Source organism: Ranitomeya imitator, chromosome 7, assembly GCF_032444005.1.
Source record: "Ranitomeya imitator isolate aRanImi1 chromosome 7, aRanImi1.pri, whole genome shotgun sequence".
Lineage (NCBI taxonomy): Eukaryota > Metazoa > Chordata > Amphibia > Anura > Dendrobatidae > Ranitomeya > Ranitomeya imitator.
Window position 1 is genome coordinate 223,412,567 of NC_091288.1, and position 21,677 is coordinate 223,434,243.

Sequence of the window (21,677 nt, forward strand, 5' to 3'; positions counted from 1 at the left end):
ACTTTTCTTCTATCTTTCTGTGCAATATCAGTACATATATATATATATGTGTGTGTTACTGACATGTATGTATATATGTATTCTTTGTGTATGTATCTGTTCTATCTTTCCTATTCTAACATGTCAGTGTGATTTTACTATATGCGGCATTTGAATTACCGGCTTTTCATAGGACACCGGTGCCTCCTTCCTTCTTGGATTACACCAGAACTATGGCTATAACGTGCACAAGACTGATGAAGAAGGAGAGTGTCGGTGTAGAGCAGTAGGACGGTGAATGGGTGACCTTCTGCAGGACACGGCCTTACTTTCCACTGTGTCACTCTCCTACCATTAGGGATACAGGCTGTGATTAGGGACACGGCTGCTGCCACTTATTATTAGAGTGCAGCTAACGATTAGAAATGGAACATTCCTCCAATTTAGATGCAAAATATCAAAATAATAATAATAATACTGTAACATTATGACATTGGCCTGAAGTGACCCCACCTGAATATGTGACTATATGACGGTCTTTGGAAACGCATGCCTCAATATATGAGTGATAAGAGTGAACATAGAGATAACGCGCAGTATGGGAATGTGAAAACATAATCAGAAAGTCAACAATTGTCAAATACACATGGAACAGCAGGTATCGTCCAATCCGAGGCCGGATATGTGGATTACACCTGTGCGATAACTGCGACTGTATCTGCAGGGAAGAACAGCGGAGCCTGACTTGTTTCATCTGGAAATTAATTTTATTCTGAGAACACAAAGTTGGTGAGAGTTTGACACCAGTGAGCGTTGGTACTTTGGATGGTCTGGTGGAGCACAGCCTGTCCCCGGCTACACTTCCTTCACCTCGTTCTGCTGCCCTATGGTGGGCTCCACCCCAGGTATTGCAGATCTCATTGTGTGGCTCCCTGACGTCACCTCCATGATCTTATATAAGGCCAGTAGGGACACACACTTGTGTCTTACGATTGAGATCCAAGAGTTTAGTTTGGTGTTCTCCGCCGTCTGTGACTACCGTGCCTATTCCCACTTCACCTGTCCTGCTGCTCCCTAGATTCCTGTGAGTGTGCCACGTCCTCGCACCCCAAGTCCCATCCTGCGAGCTGCACCAACGCCCGGGGTCTGAGAACCCAACCGGACCCGTGGCTTCATAAGTCCACTTCACAACGTGAGCCTCACATCTGGTATTCTAATGCAACCGATTTATGATCACTGGTCCCATGGCCAAATCAATGTAACGCCGAGCTGTAAGTGCACCTGGAATGGAGATATAGAGGATTGTGGCTGCCATGCACTGTGCCACCCAACATTATCGGCTGAAATTGGACTACGAGACAAAAGCTATGCTACAAGTATCCATTGACTTCATATCATCGTTTTCAAATGACGTCAATATGCAGAACAAGACTGCAATGAAGGCTGTAGGGAAGCTCTATCCTGCTGGGCCATGAATCCTTCATTTCTTTTTGACAAAATTGTAGTCAGACATTGTTATACTACATTGCTAACCACTGAGCCACCGGGTTCCCTATATATAATACAGTGCTAACCACTGAGCCACGGGGCTCCCTATATATAGTACAGTGCTAACCACTGAGCCACGGGGCTCCCTATATATAGTACAGTGCTAACCACTGAGCCACCGGGCTCCCTATATATAGTACAGTGCTAACCACTGAGCCACGGGGCTCCCTATATATAGTACAGTGCTAACCACTGAGCCACCGGGCTCCCTATATATAGTACAGTGCTAACCACTGAACCACCGGGCTCCCTATATATAGTACAGTGCTAACCACTGAGCCACCGGGCTCCCTATATATAGTACAGTGCTAACCACTGAGCCACCGGGCTCCCTATACAGTGGGGCAAAAAAGTATTTAGTCAGTCAGCAATAGTGCAAGTTCCACCACTTAAAAAGATGAGAGGCGTCTGTAATTTACATCATAGGTAGACCTCAACTATGGGAGACAAACTGAGAAAAAAAAATCCAGAAAATCACATTGTCTGTTTTTTTAACATTTTATTTGCATATTATGGTGGAAAATAAGTATTTGGTCAGAAACAAAATTTCATCTCAATACTTTGTAATATATCCTTTGTTGGCAATGACAGAGGTCAAACGTTTTCTGTAAGTCTTCACAAGGTTGCCACACACTGTTGTTGGTATGTTGGCCCATTCCTCCATGCAGATCTCCTCTAGAGCAGTGATGTTTTTGGCTTTTCGCTTGGCAACACGGACTTTCAACTCCCTTCAAAGGTTTTCTATAGGGTTGAGATCTGGAGACTGGCTAGGCCACTTCAGGACCTTCATATGCTTCTTACGAAGCCACTCCTTCGTTGCCCTGGCGGTGTGCTTTGGATCATTGTCATGTTGAAAGACCCAGCCACGTTTCATCTTCAATGCCCTTGCTGATGGAAGGAGGTTTGCACTCAAAATCTCACGATACATGGCCCCATTCATTCTTTCATGTACCCGGATCAGTCGTCCTAGCCCCTTTGCAGAGAAACAGCCCCAAAGCATGATGTTTCCACCACCATGCTTTACAGTAGGTATGGTGTTTGATGGATGCAACTCAGTATTCTTTTTCCTCCAAACACGACAAGTTGTGTTTCTACCAAACAGTTCCAGTTTGGTTTCATCAGACCATAGGACATTCTCCCAAAACTCCTCTGGATCATCCAAATGCTCTCTAGCAAACTTCAGACGGGCCCGGACATGTACTGGCTTAAGCAGTGGGACACGTCTGGCACTGCAGGATCTGAGTCCATGGTGGCGTAGTGTGTTACTTATGGTAGGCCTTGTTACATTGGTCCCAGCTCTCTGCAGTTCATTCACTAGGTCCCCCCGCGTGGTTCTGGGATTTTTGCTCACCGTTCTTGTGATCATTCTGACCCCACGGGGTGGGATTTTGCGTGGAGCCCCAGATCGAGGGAGATTATCAGTGGTCTTGTATGTCTTCCATTTTCTAATTATTGCTCCCACTGTTGATTTCTTCACTCCAAGCTGGTTGGCTATTGCAGATTCAGTCTTCCCAGCCTGGTGCAGGGCTACAATTTTGTTTCTGGTGTCCTTTGACAGCTCTTTGGTCTTCACCATAGTGGAGTTTGGAGTCAGACTGTTTGAGGGTGTGCACAGGTGTCTTTTTATACTGATAACAAGTTTAAACAGGTGCCATTACTACAGGTAATGAGTGGAGGAAAGAGGAGACTCTTAAAGAAGAAGTTACAAATCTGGAGAGCCAGAAATCTTGATTGTTTGTTTCTGACCAAATACTTATTTTCCACCATAATATGCAAAAAAAATGATAAAAAAACAGACAATGTGATTTTCTGGATTTTTTTTTCTCAGTTTGTCTCCCATAGTTGAGGTCTACCTATGATGTAAATTACAGACGCCTCTCATCTTTTTAAGTGGTGGAACTTGCACTATTGCTGACTGACTAAATACTTTTTTGCCCCACTGTATATAGTACAGTGCTAACCACTGAGCCACGGGGCTCCCTATATATAGTACAGTGCTAACCACTGAGCCACCGGGCTCCCTATATATAGTACAGTGCTAACCACTGAGCCACCGGGCTCCCTATATATAGTACAGTGCTAACCACTGAGCCACGGGGCTCCCTATATATAGTACAGTGCTAACCACTGAGCCACCGGGCTCCCTATATATAGTACAGTGCTAACCACTGAGCCACGGGGCTCCCTATATATAGTACAGTGCTAACCACTGAGCCACCGGGCTCCCTATATATAGTACAGTGCTAACCACTGAGCCACCGGGCTCCCTATATATAGTACAGTGCTAACCACTGAGCCACGGGGCTCCCTATATATAGTACAGTGCTAACCACTGAGCCACCGGGCTCCCTATATATAGTACAGTGCTAACCACTAAGCCACGGGGCTCCCTATATATAGTACAGTGCTAACCACTGCATCACCGGGCTCCCTATATATAGTACAGTGCTAACCACTGCATCACCGGGCTCCCTATATATAGTACAGTGCTAACCACTGCATCACCGGGCTCCCTATATATAGTACAGTACTAACCACTGAGCCACCGGGCTCCCTATATATAGTATAGTGCTAACCACTGCCTCACCAGGCTCCCTATATATAGTAGAGTGCTAACCACTGCATCACCGGGCTCCCTATATATAGTACAGTGCTAACCACTGAGCCACCAGGTTCCCTATATATAGTACAGAGCTAACCACTGAGCCACCGGGCTCCCTATATATAGTACAGTGCTAACCACTGCGTCACCAGGCTCCCTATGTATAGTACAGTGCTAACCACTGAGTCACCGGGCTCCCTATATATAGTACAGTGCTAACCACTGAGCCACCGGGCTCCCTATATATAGTACAGTGCTAACCACTGAGCCACCGGGCTCCCTATATATAGTACAGTGCTAACCACTGAGCCACGGGGCTCCCTATATATAGTACAGTGCTAACCACTGAGCCACCGGGCTCCCTATATATAGTACAGTGCTAACCACTAAGCCACGGGGCTCCCTATATATAGTACAGTGCTAACCACTTTGTTACCCGGCTCCCTATATATAGTACAGTGCTAACCACTGAGCCACCGGGCTCCTTATATATAGTGCAGTGCTAACCACTGAGCCACCGGGCTCCCTATATATAGTATAGTGCTAACCACTGAGCCACGGGGCTCCCTATATATAGTACAGTACTAACCACTGAGCCACCGGGCTCCCTATATATAGTATAGTGCTAACCACTGCCTCACCGGGCTCCCTATATATAGTACAGTGCTAACCACTGAGCCACCAGGTTCCCTATATATAGTACAGAGCTAACCACTGAGCCACCGGGCTCCCTATATATAGTACAGTGCTAACCACTGCGTCACCAGGCTCCCTATGTATAGTACAGTGCTAACCACTGAGTCACCGGGCTCCCTATATATAGTACAGTGCTAACCACTGAGCCACCGGGCTCCCTATATATAGTACAGTGCTAACCACTGAGCCACGGGGCTCCCTATATATAGTACAGTGCTAACCACTGAGCCACGGGGCTCCCTATATATAGTACAGTGCTAACCACTGAGCCACCGGGCTCCCTATATATAGTACAGTGCTAACCACTGAGCCACGGGGCTCCCTATATATAGTACAGTGCTAACCACTGAGCCACCGGGCTCCCTATATATAGTACAGTGCTAACCACTGAACCACCGGGCTCCCTATATATAGTACAGTGCTAACCACTGAGCCACCGGGCTCCCTATATATAGTACAGTGCTAACCACTGAGCCACCGGGCTCCCTATATATAGTACAGTGCTAACCACTGAGCCACGGGGCTCCCTATATATAGCACAGTGCTAACCACTGAGCCACCGGGCTCCTTATATATAGTACAGTGCTAACCACTGAGCCACCGGGCTCCCTATATATAGTACAGTGCTAACCACTGAGCCACGGGGCTCCCTATATATAGTACAGTGCTAACCACTGAGCCACCGGGCTCCCTATATATAGTACAGTGCTAACCACTGAGCCACCAGGTTCCCTATATATAGTACAGAGCTAACCACTGAGCCACCGGGCTCCCTATATATAGTACAGTGCTAACCACTGCGTCACCAGGCTCCCTATGTATAGTACAGTGCTAACCACTGAGTCACCGGGCTCCCTATATATAGTACAGTGCTAACCACTGAGCCACCGGGCTCCCTATATATAGTACAGTGCTAACCACTGAGCCACCGGGCTCCCTATATATAGTACAGTGCTAACCACTGAGCCACGGGGCTCCCTATATATAGTACAGTGCTAACCACTGAGCCACCGGGCTCCCTATATATAGTACAGTGCTAACCACTAAGCCACGGGGCTCCCTATATATAGTACAGTGCTAACCACTTTGTTACCCGGCTCCCTATATATAGTACAGTGCTAACCACTGAGCCACCGGGCTCCTTATATATAGTGCAGTGCTAACCACTGAGCCACCGGGCTCCCTATATATAGTATAGTGCTAACCACTGAGCCACGGGGCTCCCTATATATAGTACAGTACTAACCACTGAGCCACCGGGCTCCCTATATATAGTATAGTGCTAACCACTGCCTCACCGGGCTCCCTATATATAGTACAGTGCTAACCACTGAGCCACCAGGTTCCCTATATATAGTACAGAGCTAACCACTGAGCCACCGGGCTCCCTATATATAGTACAGTGCTAACCACTGCGTCACCAGGCTCCCTATGTATAGTACAGTGCTAACCACTGAGTCACCGGGCTCCCTATATATAGTACAGTGCTAACCACTGAGCCACCGGGCTCCCTATATATAGTACAGTGCTAACCACTGAGCCACGGGGCTCCCTATATATAGTACAGTGCTAACCACTGAGCCACGGGGCTCCCTATATATAGTACAGTGCTAACCACTGAGCCACCGGGCTCCCTATATATAGTACAGTGCTAACCACTGAGCCACGGGGCTCCCTATATATAGTACAGTGCTAACCACTGAGCCACCGGGCTCCCTATATATAGTACAGTGCTAACCACTGAACCACCGGGCTCCCTATATATAGTACAGTGCTAACCACTGAGCCACCGGGCTCCCTATATATAGTACAGTGCTAACCACTGAGCCACCGGGCTCCCTATATATAGTACAGTGCTAACCACTGAGCCACGGGGCTCCCTATATATAGTACAGTGCTAACCACTGAGCCACCGGGCTCCTTATATATAGTACAGTGCTAACCACTGAGCCACCGGGCTCCCTATATATAGTACAGTGCTAACCACTGAGCCACGGGGCTCCCTATATATAGTACAGTGCTAACCACTGAGCCACCGGGCTCCCTATATATAGTACAGTGCTAACCACTGAGCCACCGGGCTCCCTATATATAGTACAGTGCTAACCACTGAGCCACCGGGCTCCCTATATATAGTACAGTGCTAACCACTGAGCCACGGGGCTCCCTATATATAGTACAGTGCTAACCACTGAGCCACCGGGCTCCCTATATATAGTACAGTGCTAACCACTAAGCCACGGGGCTCCCTATATATAGTACAGTGCTAACCACTTTGTTACCCGGCTCCCTATATATAGTACAGTGCTAACCACTGAGCCACCGGGCTCCTTATATATAGTGCAGTGCTAACCACTGAGCCACCGGGCTCCCTATATATAGTATAGTGCTAACCACTGAGCCCCCTATATATAGTACAGTACTAACCACTGAGCCACCGGGCTCCCTATATATAGTATAGTGCTAACCACTGCCTCACCGGGCTCCCTATATATAGTAGAGTGCTAACCACTGCATCACCGGGCTCCCTATATATAGTACAGTGCTAACCACTGAGCCACCAGGTTCCCTATATATAGTACAGAGCTAACCACTGAGCCACCGGGCTCCCTATATATAGTACAGTGCTAACCACTGCGTCACCAGGCTCCCTATGTATAGTACAGTGCTAACCACTGAGTCACCGGGCTCCCTATATATAGTATAGTGCTAACCACTGAGCCACTGGGCTCCTTATATATAGTGCAGTACTAACCACTGAGCCACCAGGCTCCTTATATATAGTGCAGTACTAACCACTGAGCCACCGGGCTCCCTATATATAGTATAGTGCTAACCACTCAGCCACCAGGCTCCCTATATATAGTACAGTGCTAACCACTGAGCCACCATGTAGCCTTAATCTAGGGTTAATGTAAATTGCCCATTTAATAACTGAAGCAAGAAACTTTGTGAAAACCAAAATTTGTGTCAGTCTCCAAAACCTTCGGCTATGACACGTAAAGAATCGGTGAAACCTTTAGTATCTGCAATTAGGGATTGATCGGCCTTCCTAACTATACTACCATCGACAATGAGATATAAAGCGCTCAGCGATGCAGTGGATAGGAGGATCCGTCCGTACACGGTGCACTGAGGGACAATAGATGTAAGTAGAACACTTGTCAGATAGCGCCATTCTGCATTACCAGTCCCCGGTGGGATAAGCAGGTAAGAAGAGTTGAGGCCCTCAGACGTTCTGTAGGACCGTTTTGGTGGACAGCCAGGCATTGACTTCGAGTGATGTTGGGAGCAGGCCACAGCGTCTATGGCAATCTCTTTTGCTCTAACTGCTCCTCAGTCCAGATGTTATGAATGTCTGAAGGAACATTATTCACAGCTGGAAGTAAACTTTTAGGTGCAAATGGCCAGTGAAGACAAGGTTATTGGTCATAAACTGTAACAATCGGAGACTTCCTAAAAGACTCTGAAACTGAATTCTGGTGGGCGAGTTAGACACAAAGAAGCAAATCTGGCCAATTGTCTTGTTGGGAATTGGGGGAAATTTCTAAATATTGCTCCGAGAACGGACTGAGTCTCTCATTAGGACTATTACTTTGGGGGTACTAAGATGAGGAGAAGACCAATGAACTTTAAGTTTTTGAAATAATGATGACCATTGAGCTTGATGTGGATTCAGCCCATGGGCTTTCTGAAGTAAGTCCAGATTTTTGCGGTCACTATGGATGGTCACCAGCGACTTATTCCCTTCAAGCAGATCTTGCCATTCCTCAAGGACTACTTTTATGGCTAAGAGCTCATGGTCACCGATGTAATACTGTAGTTCTTGGAAGGCTGGAATAGCAGAATAAGACCAATTCTGGGAATTAGCGACCTTCTGAGTTAGGAGTATAAGAAGAGCAACAACTTTAGAGTAGTTTTTAATTAACTGGCAGTAATAGTTTGCAAATATGAAGAACTTTGATGGTGGGCTTTGATACCAATTCAACCAAGGTTGTGGGCAATTCAAAATAGCGGAAACTTTTTCTGGATCAATGCGTAGAATATATTGGGATGATTTTAAAATTTGTTTCCATCATTTGCGGATCATTAACATGCCTAAACATCCTGACATTTGCATCATTCCAAGACTTTTCCATCTTGGTGTTCGCAATATAGATGTTTCATCTTTTGGAAAAGACCACCAATTAGGATCTTAATGAGAATGATTTAAATCCCTTTACAGTATATCTACTGTATATCGGTCCTCTTGTTTGTAAGGATCCCTCCACCCTCTAGGGCAGGGACAGCAGCCCTGTCCAGCTATTGAGGAGCCACTTCAGAGGAACATAAGGTCTATTAACAAACCAGTGCTGAATGAGGATTTATTGCAGGTCACCAAAGTATCCACAACTACAAAGCAATAGAAGAGATCGTCCTTTGTAACTATATTGCCATGGCGGCATTTCCTTCTGTATCTTACATTCTGTGCAGGACGCTACAAGGAAGCAGAAACATATAAGAACTTAAACATTGGGCTCTGTATTAAAATCCACCTAGAATTCCCTTATTAAAAAGAAAAAAGAAACAACAAGGAAGAAACTAATTGTAGATAAGGTCTGAAGAAACATTCACATATAAGAGGCTATAAAAAGAGGACTTTGGCCTAACGTCTTGATGGTTTATTTTGATTGCAGAGTGTTGAAGGTGCAGACATCTCACCAGCCATGGAAGATGAAGAACGGAGGAGGAAGATTAGAGATTTCACCTTTGACAAATGTAAAAGGGGCAACCAGGGTTTTCAGAGAATCCTCCTGCAGCTGTTCGGGTACCTCGGCCATGGGAAGTCATCATTTATCAACACCGTGATGTGTGTCTGGTCCAACAGTGACTACAAAAATCACGCAAATGCAGCAGGTGCAGACGAGGGTCACAAGACGGAGAGGTTGACTTACCAGCTCACCAAGAACATTGTCCTGGTCGATAACAGGGGCTGCTCCAAAATGAACACATATGAAACTGGAGAGATCTTCGCCCAACTTGGTAAGTGTAAGAGCTAAACAGGAAGGTGCGAGGGAAGACCTGGCTTCTTACTGACGTTCTCCAGAACATTGTCTCTGTAATTGGGCTTCCTCCATGGATGGTGTTACCCACTAGGATTCCTGGGTCCATGCTGTATGGGATCAGTGTGTGAATGTATGGAGGTGTCTGGTACATAACCATCAATGGTCACTGTTGGCTATAAACTCAGAGCCAGGGCCGGACGGGGACTAATATTCAGTCCTGGCATTTGAAGTTACACAGGCCCACTTGTCACATGGTGACTGTATAATATCTTTGTACACTTGTAGGCAGGGCCAGTTTTAGGCAAAGTGGGGCCCTACGCCTAGGCAAAGTTTATAATGGGGCCCCAAATGCTACCATATTGCACATGACACAAAAGCATTTCGGTTGTACTTACAAGCGCTGAGTTCAGGCCGCTAAATGAGTTTGATCGACAATACTGAAGTTGTTCAATGCTTGTTTCCCGGCCTCTTTCCACCAGCTGAGGGATAATGATGGGACAGAAAGATCAATAGATCCCTAACAGATCACCATACAGTATCATGTTATCAGCAGCACATCTACAGTTTACACCGGCGATGTGCTGCTGAGAACAAGGATTTTTGTTCCAGCAAAAACAATCTGAATATGCAGCATTTTACTTGTTTAGTAAAATACACCCCATAGTCCTCCATATATTATAATGTGCACCACAGTCCTCCATATAGTATAATACACTCCTCATAGTGCTCCATATAGTATAATACACTCCTCATAGTGCTCCATATAGTATGATACACTCCTCATAGTGCTCCGTATAGTATAATGCACCGCCATAGTCATCCATGTAGTACAATTCACTTCCCATAGTATACTGCACCCCATAGTTTTTCATATAGTATAATGTATTCCTCATAGTCCTCGATACAGTATAATGCAGCCACATATAGTATAATGCAACCACCATCCTACAGAATATAATGCAGCCACCCCAGAGTATAATGCAGCCACCCCATAGAATATAATACAGCCCACCTCCCATACATAATATATAATGTAGCCCCCATAGAATATAATGCAGCCCCCCATAGTATATAACAGCCTCCCCCTTAGAATATAATACACCTATGATAGTATATAACACAGCCATATATTATATAACACGGCCTCCCCCATAGAATATAACATACCCCCCATAGTATATAGCACAACCCGTATAGCAGATAACACAGCCCACGTAGCATTATACAGTAGAGCCCATGTAGCAGTATACAGCACAGCCCACGTAGTATACAGCACAGCCCACACAGTAGTATACAGCACTGTCCACACAGTAGTATACAGCACTGCCCACACAATAGTATACAGCACTGCCCACACAGTAGTATACAGCACTGCCCACACAGTAGTATATACAGTGGGGCAAAAAAGTATTTAGTCAGTCAGCAATAGTGCAAGTTCCACCACTTAAAAAGATGAGAGGCGTCTGTAATTTACATCATAGGTAGACCTCAACTATGGGAGACAAACTGAGAAAAAAAAATCCAGAAAATCACATTGTCTGTTTTTTTAACATTTTATTTGCATATTATGGTGGAAAATAAGTATTTGGTCAGAAACAAAATTTCATCTCAATACTTTGTAATATATCCTTTGTTGGCAATGACAGAGGTCAAACGTTTTCTGTAAGTCTTCACAAGGTTGCCACACACTGTTGTTGGTATGTTGGCCCATTCCTCCATGCAGATCTCCTCTAGAGCAGTGATGTTTTTGGCTTTTCGCTTGGCAACACGGACTTTCAACTCCCTCCAAAGGTTTTCTATAGGGTTGAGATCTGGAGACTGGCTAGGCCACTCCAGGACCTTGAAATGCTTCTTATGAAGCCACTCCTTCGTTGCCCTGGCGGTGTGCTTTGGATCATTGTCATGTTGAAAGACCCAGCCACGTTTCATCTTCAATGCCCTTGCTGATGGAAGGAGGTTTGCACTCAAAATCTCACGATACATGGCCCCATTCATTCTTTCATGTACCCGGATCAGTCGTCCTGGCCCCTTTGCAGAGAAACAGCCCCAAAGCATGATGTTTCCACCACCATGCTTTACAGTAGGTATGGTGTTTGATGGATGCAACTCAGTATTCTTTTTCCTCCAAACACGACAAGTTGTGTTTCTACCAAACAGTTCCAGTTTGGTTTCATCAGACCATAGGACATTCTCCCAAAACTCCTCTGGATCATCCAAATGCTCTCTAGCAAACTTCAGACGGGCCCGGACATGTACTGGCTTAAGCAGTGGGACACGTCTGGCACTGCAGGATCTGAGTCCATGGTGGCGTAGTGTGTTACTTATGGTAGGCCTTGTTACATTGGTCCCAGCTCTCTGCAGTTCATTCACTAGGTCCCCCCGCGTGGTTCTGGGATATTTTCTCACCGTTCTTGTGATCATTCTGACCCCACGGGGTGGGATTTTGCGTGGAGCACCAGATCGAGGGAGATTATCAGTGGTCTTGTATGTCTTCCATTTTCTAATTATTGCTCCCACTGTTGATTTCTTCGCTCCAAGCTGGTTGGCTATTGCAGATTCAGTCTTCCCAGCCTGGTGCAGGGCTACAATTTTGTTTCTGGTGTCCTTTGACAGCTCTTTGGTCTTCACCATAGTGGAGTTTGGAGTCAGACTGTTTGAGGGTGCGCACAGGTGTCTTTTTATACTGATAACAAGTTTAAACAGGTGCCATTACTACAGGTAATGAGTGGAGGAAAGAGGAGACTCTTAAAGAAGAAGTTACAGGTCTGTGAGAGCCAGAAATCTTGATTGTTTGTTACTGACCAAATACTTATTTTCCACCATAATATGCAAATAAAATGTTAAAAAAACAGACAATGTGATTTTCTGGATTTTTTTTTCTCAGTTTGTCTCCCATAGTTGAGGTCTACCTATGATGTAAATTACAGACGCCTCTCATCTTTTTAAGTGGTGGAACTTGCACTATTGCTGACTGACTAAATACTTTTTTGCCCCACTGTAGCACAGCCCACACAGTAGTATACAGCACAGCCCACACAGTGGTATATAGCACTTCCCACACAGTAGTATACAGCACTGCCCACATAGTAGCATACAGCAGAGCCTACACAGTAGTATATAGCAGAGCCCACACAGTAGTATATAGCACAGCCCACACAGTAGTATATAGCACAGCCCACATAGTAGTATATAGCACAGCCCACACAGTAGTATAAAGCACATCCCACATAGTAGTATACAGCAGAGCCCACACACTAGTATATAGCACAGCTCACATACTAGTATATAGCACAGCTCACATACTAGTATATAGCACAGCCCCAACAGTAGTATACAGCACAGCCCACATAGTAGTATACAGCAGATCCCACACAGTAGTATACAGCATTGCCCACATAGCAGTATACAGCAGAGCCCACACAGTAGTATATAGCACAGCCCACATAGTAGTATATAGCACAGCCCACACAGTAGTATATAGCACAGCCCACACAGTAGTATATAGCACAGCCCACATAGTAGTATATAGCACAGCCCACGCAGTGGTATACAGCACAGCCCACATAGTAGTATACAGCAGAGCCCACACAGTAGTATATAGCACAGCTCACATAGTAGTATATAGTACAGCCCACACAGTAGTATACAGCACAGCCCACACAGTAGTATATAACACAGCCCACATAGTAGTATATAGCAGAGCCCACACAGTAGTATATAGCACAGCCCACACAGTAGTATATAGCAGAGCCCACATAGTAGTATACAGCACTGCCCACACAGTAGTATACAGCAGAGCCCACACAGTAGTTTATAGCACAGCCCACATAGTATACAGCACAGCCCACACAGTAGTATACAGCAGAGCCCACACAGTAGTATATAGTACAGCTCACATAGTAGTATATAGCACAGCCCACACAGTAGTATACAGCACAGCCCACATAGTAGTATACAGCAGTGCCCACACAGTAGTATACAGCACTGCCCACATAGTAGTATACAGCAGAGCCCACACAGTAGTATATAGCACTGCCCACACAGTAGTATGCAGCACAGCCCACACAGTAGTATATAGCACAGCCCACATAGTAGTATATAGCTCAGCCCACACAGTAGTATAAAGCACAGCCCACACAGTAGTATATAGCAGAGCCCACATAGTAGTTTCCAGCACTGCCCACACAGTAGTATACAGCACAGCCCACACAGTAGTATACAGCACAGCCCACACAGTAGTATATAGCAAAGACCACATAGTAGTATACAGCACTGCCCAAACAGTAGTATACAGCAGAGCCCACATAGTAGTATATAGCACAGCCCACACAGTAGTATACAGCAGAGCCCATATAGTAGTATACAGCACTGCCCACACAGTAGTATACAGCAGAACCCACATAGTAGTATACAGCACTGCCCACACAGTAGTATACAGCACAGCCCACACAGTAGTATACAGCACAGCCCACACAGTAGTATACAGAAGAGCCCACATAGTATATAGCACAGCCCACACAGTAGTATACAGCAGAGCCCACACAGTAGTATACAGCAGAGCCTACATAGTCGTATATAGCACAGCCCATACAGTAGTATATAGCACAGCCCACATAGTATACAGCAGAGCACACATCTCTCCTGCCCCCCCAGAGTGGCCTCACAGTCCAGTTAAAAAAAACACTCCAGTCCTCACCTCACCTCGTGCCCGCATTGCTCCCTGCTCCCGTCTTGGCAGCTGCCGCTGCACTGCCTGGGACACAGTGAGTGCGCGTGCACCCGCAGTGTCAGACGCAGAGCAGGGAATGATGGGAGAGGGAGCGTCAGGTGACACTCTCTCCTCCATCATTGCATTCAACTGTACCGGTGTCATAGACGCCGGTATCGTTGAATGCGGCGGCAGCGCTCAGGGGAAGGGTGAGTCGGTGCGCAGCAGCCCACTACTGGCACCGGCCCTTCTGGCATTTGCCAGAACGTCCCAATGGCCAGTCCGGCCCTGCTCATTGCACACTCATATACTCAGGGTGTGGAAGGCTGCATTTAACCAAATTGTCACATTTTCTAGTAAAATGACAGAAACCATGATGGAAACCAGACAGTATAGACATCAGCATAGACACATCTTGTAGCCTGAGTGATACAGAAAAGATATCGAAGAGCAGCTACATAAGGATGTAGTGGGTGTAAGTTACCTTTCATCATGGCTGATATTTTATTGGCACTAACACCCATCAGACGATACTATCTGATAATCAGAGACTCTTAGGACCACCCTTTAGATCTACAGAACAAGCACTTTTATGTTATTTGTATCGTCCACATTAACCAACAATGAAATGCAAAGTAGCCATAAAGGGCCAGATCCCATCAGACCTCATCTAGGCTCAGAATCAGGACCACCACTCTCTCATCTGCGGGGTCCGTCCATCCATGATCGGAGCACAATAGGATTGGAGTGTGGAGTTTTTCCAAACATTCTGAAGTCACTAGGAATCACAAGAACATTATGTATCCGGGCTCAATGGTCACAAGCGCCATATTCATTAACCTTGTCTGATCTGCAGGTTTCTACATATTTTCAGGTCTGGTTCAGCTATGAAATCAGCCATTTGTTAATTATTTTCACCTCCTGAATTCAAATCCGACAATGACAATTTTTAGTTCTCCTGTTTCTGTGATATCGTAGACGTTTCCTTTTACTGCTACATATAATTAATGCATAAAAGTTTCAGTAGTTAATATAAAGATGCAGAATATTTTGTTATTTTCTGATTAATTTAGAGGAAACTTACGAACAATTGCAATAAGTAAAACGCCTAATCACTATTATGAATTATAAATAAACGATTTTAACTTTTCAGCAAATTTGCTGCCTCTGGACAAGTCGGTGGATTGGAGCCATGGATTTGGGCTGGTGGACAGGATTGTGGAAGCCGAGCGCCACGTGAAAGCCTCTGATTTCACTATTCCTATATTCGTGTACAGGTAAGAGATCTTCTCACCAATATCTCATCCCTATGTCTCAATGATCAGACATTTATGATATATATAGGTATACATACATATTATTCATTAGCTGGTACGTTTCACGTTTGAAAGGACCAACAGCAAAATGTTTAACAAAGCCCCCAACATACGATATACAGTTGTGCTCAAAAGAATTTTTGCTTTCTTGGCCTTTTTCAGAGAATATGAATGATAAAACTTTCTCTCCACTTATGGTCAGTGGTTGGGTGAAGCCATTTATTATCAAACTACTGTGTTTTTTTCTTTTTAAAACATCCAAATGACCCTGATCAAAAGTTCACATACCCCATTTGTTAATACCGTGTATTGCCCCCTCTAACATCAATGACAGCTTGAAGTCTTTTGTGGTAGTTGTGGATGAGGTTCTTTATTTTCACAGATGGTAAAGCTGCCCGCTCTTCTTGGCATAAAGCCTCCAGTTCCTGTATATTCCCGGGCGGTATAGCATGAACTGCGCGCTTGAGATCTCCCCAGACTGACTCAATGATATTGAGGTCAGGAGACTGAGACGGACACTCCAGAACCTTCACTTTGTTCTGCTGTAGCCAATGACAGGTTGACTTGGCCTTGTGTTTTGGATCGTTGTCATGTTGGAACGTCCAAGAACATCCCATGCGCAGCATCCGGGCTGCTGAGTGCAAATTTGCCTCCAGTATTTGCTGATAACGTGCTGCATTCATCTTTGACCAAGTTTCCTGTGCCTTTGTAGCTCACACATCAACAGTACATCAGCGATCCACCTCCATGCTTTACAGTAGGAATGGTGTTCCTTTCATCATAGGCCTTGTTGACCTCTCTCCAAATGTAACGTTTATGATTGTCGCCAAAAAGTTCAATTTTGGTCTCATCACTCCAAATTACCTTGTTCCTGAAGTTTTGAGACTTGTCTCTGTGCTCTTTTGTGTATTGTAGGCGAGATACTTTGTGGCATTTGTGCAGTAATGGCTTTCTTCTGGCGATTCGACCATGCAGCCCATTTTTTTTTCAAGTGCCTCCTTATTGTGCATCTCGAAACAGCCACACCGCTAGTTTTCAGAGAGTCCTGTGTTTCAGCTTATGTTATTTGTAAATTTTTCTTTCCATCCAGAACAATGTTCCTGGCAGTTGTGGGTGAAATTTTTGTTGGTCTACCTGACCGTGGTTTTGTTTATACAGAGCCCCTGATTTTCCATTTGTTAATCACAGTGTGAACGCTGCTGACTGGCATTATCAATTCCTTGGATATCTTTTTGTATCCCTTTCCTGTTTTATACAGTTCAACTACCTTTTCCGGTAGATCCGTTGACAATTCTTTTGCTTTCCCCAAGACTCACAATCCAGAAACATGAGCGGCTGGATGAAAGATGCCAGAGTCTGTCTGGATCCCAGAAACTCACTCAGCTTTTATGCACAGACAAACTGATTACAAGCAAACAGGTCACAGGTGAGGATGTTACCTTTAGTAGCCATTCACACCCATTTGTGTCAACTTCTGTGCATATTATCAGGCCAAAATCACCAGGGTATGGGAACTTTTGATCAGGGTCATTTGGATTCTTTGGGTTGTCATTATGATTTATAAAGAGAAAACACAGTAGTCTGACAATAAATGGCTTCACCCAACCACTAACCATGAGTGGAGAAAAAGTTTTGGTGTTATCATTTATATTCTCTGAAGAAAGGGCAAGAAAGCAATATTCTTTAAGTTCCTTTAAGTACCAGGAACTGTGTGCAACTGCCATCTCTGCACCCCTTATAGTTATCTCTAGAACTGCCACCTCTGTGCCCCCCATAGCTGTGCCATTACAGGCCATTAGTGTCCTATATTCATGAAGACTGGCATTGACTTTTTTCTCTTTTATTTAGTGTGGCAAACTCTCCAACCCCTGGGCTAAAGGAAGAGCTAGCAGACATATTTCACACTGCTAAAAAGCTAACAAGTAAGTGTTCTGTACATAGAGATGCAGCACGTAACCCAATCAGGAGGTCTCCACCCCTACCCAACACTAATCTGATGGGTGCCCCACATCGGGGAGCCACCACCGAGGCACAAAGCGCTATCATAGCTCCATACGGAATAACGCGTAATAAAAGCCACAGTATATAGAACACACTGACCCATGGTGGTAGCACAAGAAGGGGGCAATTTCTTCATCACTTCCCAGATATCGGCCAATGTGCTTAAAGATAGAAAAAAAACAAAAATATCCTCTGGGTAAGGAGATAAAGCTTCCTAAAAAACTATGAAAGTGTTAAATACTGAAAACCCATAAGAATGCTTAATTAAAAATAGTCATACAAAAATTGAAAAAAAAAGTGACAAAATGTGTGAGACTGATAAAAAGGATATATAAAGACAGCCGGGGCTAAGCGGTGAAAATAGGAGCTCACGTAGACCCAAATTATAGGGTGAGTGCACAGGGGGTTCCCTCCGATGATGCGCCCGGGGCGAGTCTAGCCGGCCACGCAAGTGGAGGGTGCATCCCCCGCAGCATGGCAAGCAGGTAAACAGGCCGGGGCTAGATGGGGGCGTAAGTATGAGGGAGGTGCTACATGGCAAGTTGTGCGTAACTAATGAAGTGTTAAGTAATTAGGTTTCGCTATGAGAATGTTTCGCCCCGGTGCATGTGTCCTGATGCGGAGCAGTGTTATCCGCACATAGTTAATGAAGGCCGATCCATGTTTCAGTCCTCATTGATTATTGGTGGAGATACATTTATAAAGAATCTGCTCAATAAAAAAAGATGAATGTTCACAGATACAATAATCCGTCAATGTCATTACAAATGGAGACGTTTCATTCTTTCGTTTCAGAGGTTGTTCCCACCGTTGTCCTCACTCACCGGACTCACGAGAACTACACTGAGATTGAGAATATGTTCAGGGACATCGGAGTCGATAAGTTTTTTAGCCTTGAAAATTACACAGATAAAACTCAAAAGAGAAAAAGGGAAACTCACGAGGCGGTCATCCAGTTCCTCTACGAAGTCATCAGAGACGGCAAGTTCCGAGCCGACTACCCCCGGGACGCCGATCAGGAGATGATTGATCGGAAACTATTTGTGCTGAATTATATTCACCAACGGGAAATGAAGCTTCACGAGGCAAATCTAGCCAGACAGAAAGATGTGGAGAACGTTCGGATGGAGCAGGCCTTCAGACTACGGCAGCAGGAGGAGGAAGCAAGGATCCAAAAAAATCGAGTAGCACATAAGGAAAGAATGGAGAGATTACAACGACATTTCGAGAGACAGAAATTGCGAGATCAGTTCGAGCATCAGGAGAGATTGGAAAATATGAAGAAAAAAGGAAATAAAAAAACGTAAAGCCTCTAACAAGAAAATACCGTTCACATGGTGCAGATGGAGGACAGTGGTGAGCGTGATGCTCGTTATGGCAGCTACATTCACCCTGGGGGGAGATTATGAAAATAAAGACCCCCAAAAATGTTTTTTATATGAACATAGCCAAATAAAAAAGCGACATCTGCATGTGTGATAATTTTCCCCAGTGCTGCCTCCTATGACAGTTAGGGAAGGACCCGCAGCTTCTATTGACCAGACGTCCTCAGTCCCCCTGGGGTCTAGGATGGAAGGGCCAGTTCATGAACCATGACGGACTGAAGACTTTGGCATCAATGTCTTCATTACAACTGGATCTGTTATTTGATAGCTATTTTTTTTAGATTTATAGTAATTGTATGTATTTAAGTAACATACATAGTAACATAGTAACATAGTTAGTAAGGCCGAAAAAAGACATTTGTCCATCCAGTTCAGCCTATATTCCATCATAATAAATACCCAGATCTACGTCCTTCTACAGAACCTAATAATTGTATGATACAATATTGTTCTGCTCCAGGAAGACATCCAGGCCTCTCTTGAACCCCTCGACTGAGTTCGCCATCACCACCTCCTCAGGCAAGCAATTCCAGATTCTCACTGCCCTAACAGTAAAGAATCCTCTTCTATGTTGGTGGAAAAACCTTCTCTCCTCCAGACGCAAAGAATGCCCCCTTGTGCCCGTCACTTTCCTTGGTATAAACAGATCCTCAGCAAGATATTTGTATTGTCCCCTTATGTACTTATACATGGTTATTAGATCGCCCCTCAGTCGTCTTTTTTCTAGACTAAATAATCCTAATTTCGCTAATCTATCTGGGTATTGTAGTTCTCCCATCCCCTTTATTAATTTTGTTGCCCTCCTTTGTACTCTCTCTAGTTCCATTATATCCTTCCTGAGCACCGGTGCCCAAAACTGGACACAGTACTCCATGTGCGGTCTAACTAGGGATTTGTACAGAGGCAGTATAATGCTCTCATCATGTGTATCCAGACCTCTTTTAATGCACCCCATGATCCTGTTTGCCTTGGCAGCTGCTGCCTGGCACTGGCTGCTCCAGGTAAGTTTATCATTAACTAGGATCCCCAAGTCCTTCTCCCTGTCAGATTTACCCAGTGGTTTCCCGTTCAGTGTGTAATGGTGACATTGATTCCCTCTTCCCATGTGTATAACCTTACATTTATCATTGTTAAACCTCATCTGCCACCTTTCAGCCCAAGTTTCCAACTTATCCAGATCCATCTGTAGCAGAATACTATCTTCTCTTGTATTAACTGCTTTACATAGTTTTGTATCATCTGCAAATATCGATATTTTACTGTGTAAACCTTCTACCAGATCATTAATGAATATGTTGAAGAGAACAGGTCCCAATACTGACCCCTGTGGTCCCCACTGGTCACAGCGACCCAGTTAGAGACTATACCATTTATAACCACCCTCTGCTTTCTATCACTAAGCCAGTTACTAACCCATTTACACACATTTTCCCCCAGACCAAGCATTCTCATTTTGTGTACCAACCTCTTGTGCGGCACGGTATCAAACGCTTTGGAAAAATCGAGATATACCACGTCCAATGACTCACCGTGGTCCAGTCTATAGCTTACCTCTTCATAAAAACTGATTAGATTGGTTTGACAGGAGCGATTTCTCATAAACCCATGCTGATATGGAGTTAAACAGTTATTCTCATTGAGATAATCCAGAATAACATCCCTCAGAAACCCTTCAAATATTTTACCAACAATAGAGGTTAGACTTACTGGCCTATAATTTCCAGGTTCACTTTTAGAGCCCTTTTTGAATATTGGCACCACATTTGCTATGCGCCAGTCCTGCGGAACAGACCCTGTCGCTATAGAGTCCCTAAAAATAAGAAATAATGGTTTATCTATTACATTACTTAGTTCTCTTAGTACTCGTGGGTGTATGCCATCCGGACCCGGAGATTTATCTATTTTAATCTTATTTAGCCGGTTTCGCACCTCTTCTTGGGTTAGATTGGTGACCCTTAATATAGGGTTTTCATTGTTTCTTGGGACTTCACCTAGCATTTCATTTTCCACCGTGAATACCGTGGAGAAGAAGGTGTTTAATATGTTAGCTTTTTCCTCGTCATCTACAACCATTCTTTCCTCACTATTTTTTAAGGGGCCTACATTTTCAGTTTTTATTCTTTTACTATTGATATAGTTGAAGAACAGTTTGGGATTAGTTTTACTCTCCTTAGCAATGTGCTTCTCTGTTTCCTTTTTGGCAGCTTTAATTAGTTTTTTAGATAAAGTATTTTTCTCCCTATAGTTTTTTAGAGCTTCAATGGTGCCATCCTGCTTTAGTAGTGCGCTCCCGTGATAGATGTGGGCCATCATGTGGAGTTCCCGTTCTTAGTATATAGGCCGAATGTTACAATCAACTCTGGAACACTTCCACGGATCCCACTGATTCTGAGACTG

At 44.6% G+C, this 21,677-nt stretch overlaps 1 protein-coding gene across 1 annotated transcript; it reads left to right on the top strand.

Moving 5' to 3' along the window:
• The first annotated feature begins 9,490 nt into the window (after positions 1-9,490).
• LOC138646056 (uncharacterized) lies at positions 9,491-19,590 on the top strand. The gene is made up of 4 exons (XM_069735526.1): positions 9,491-9,847; positions 15,732-15,855; positions 17,743-17,816; positions 18,691-19,590. Exons 1-4 carry the CDS (start codon positions 9,532-9,534, stop codon positions 19,200-19,202), a joined length of 1,026 nt encoding a protein of 341 aa, XP_069591627.1. The 5' UTR covers positions 9,491-9,531; the 3' UTR covers positions 19,203-19,590.
• The last annotated feature ends 2,087 nt before the right edge of the window (positions 19,591-21,677 follow it).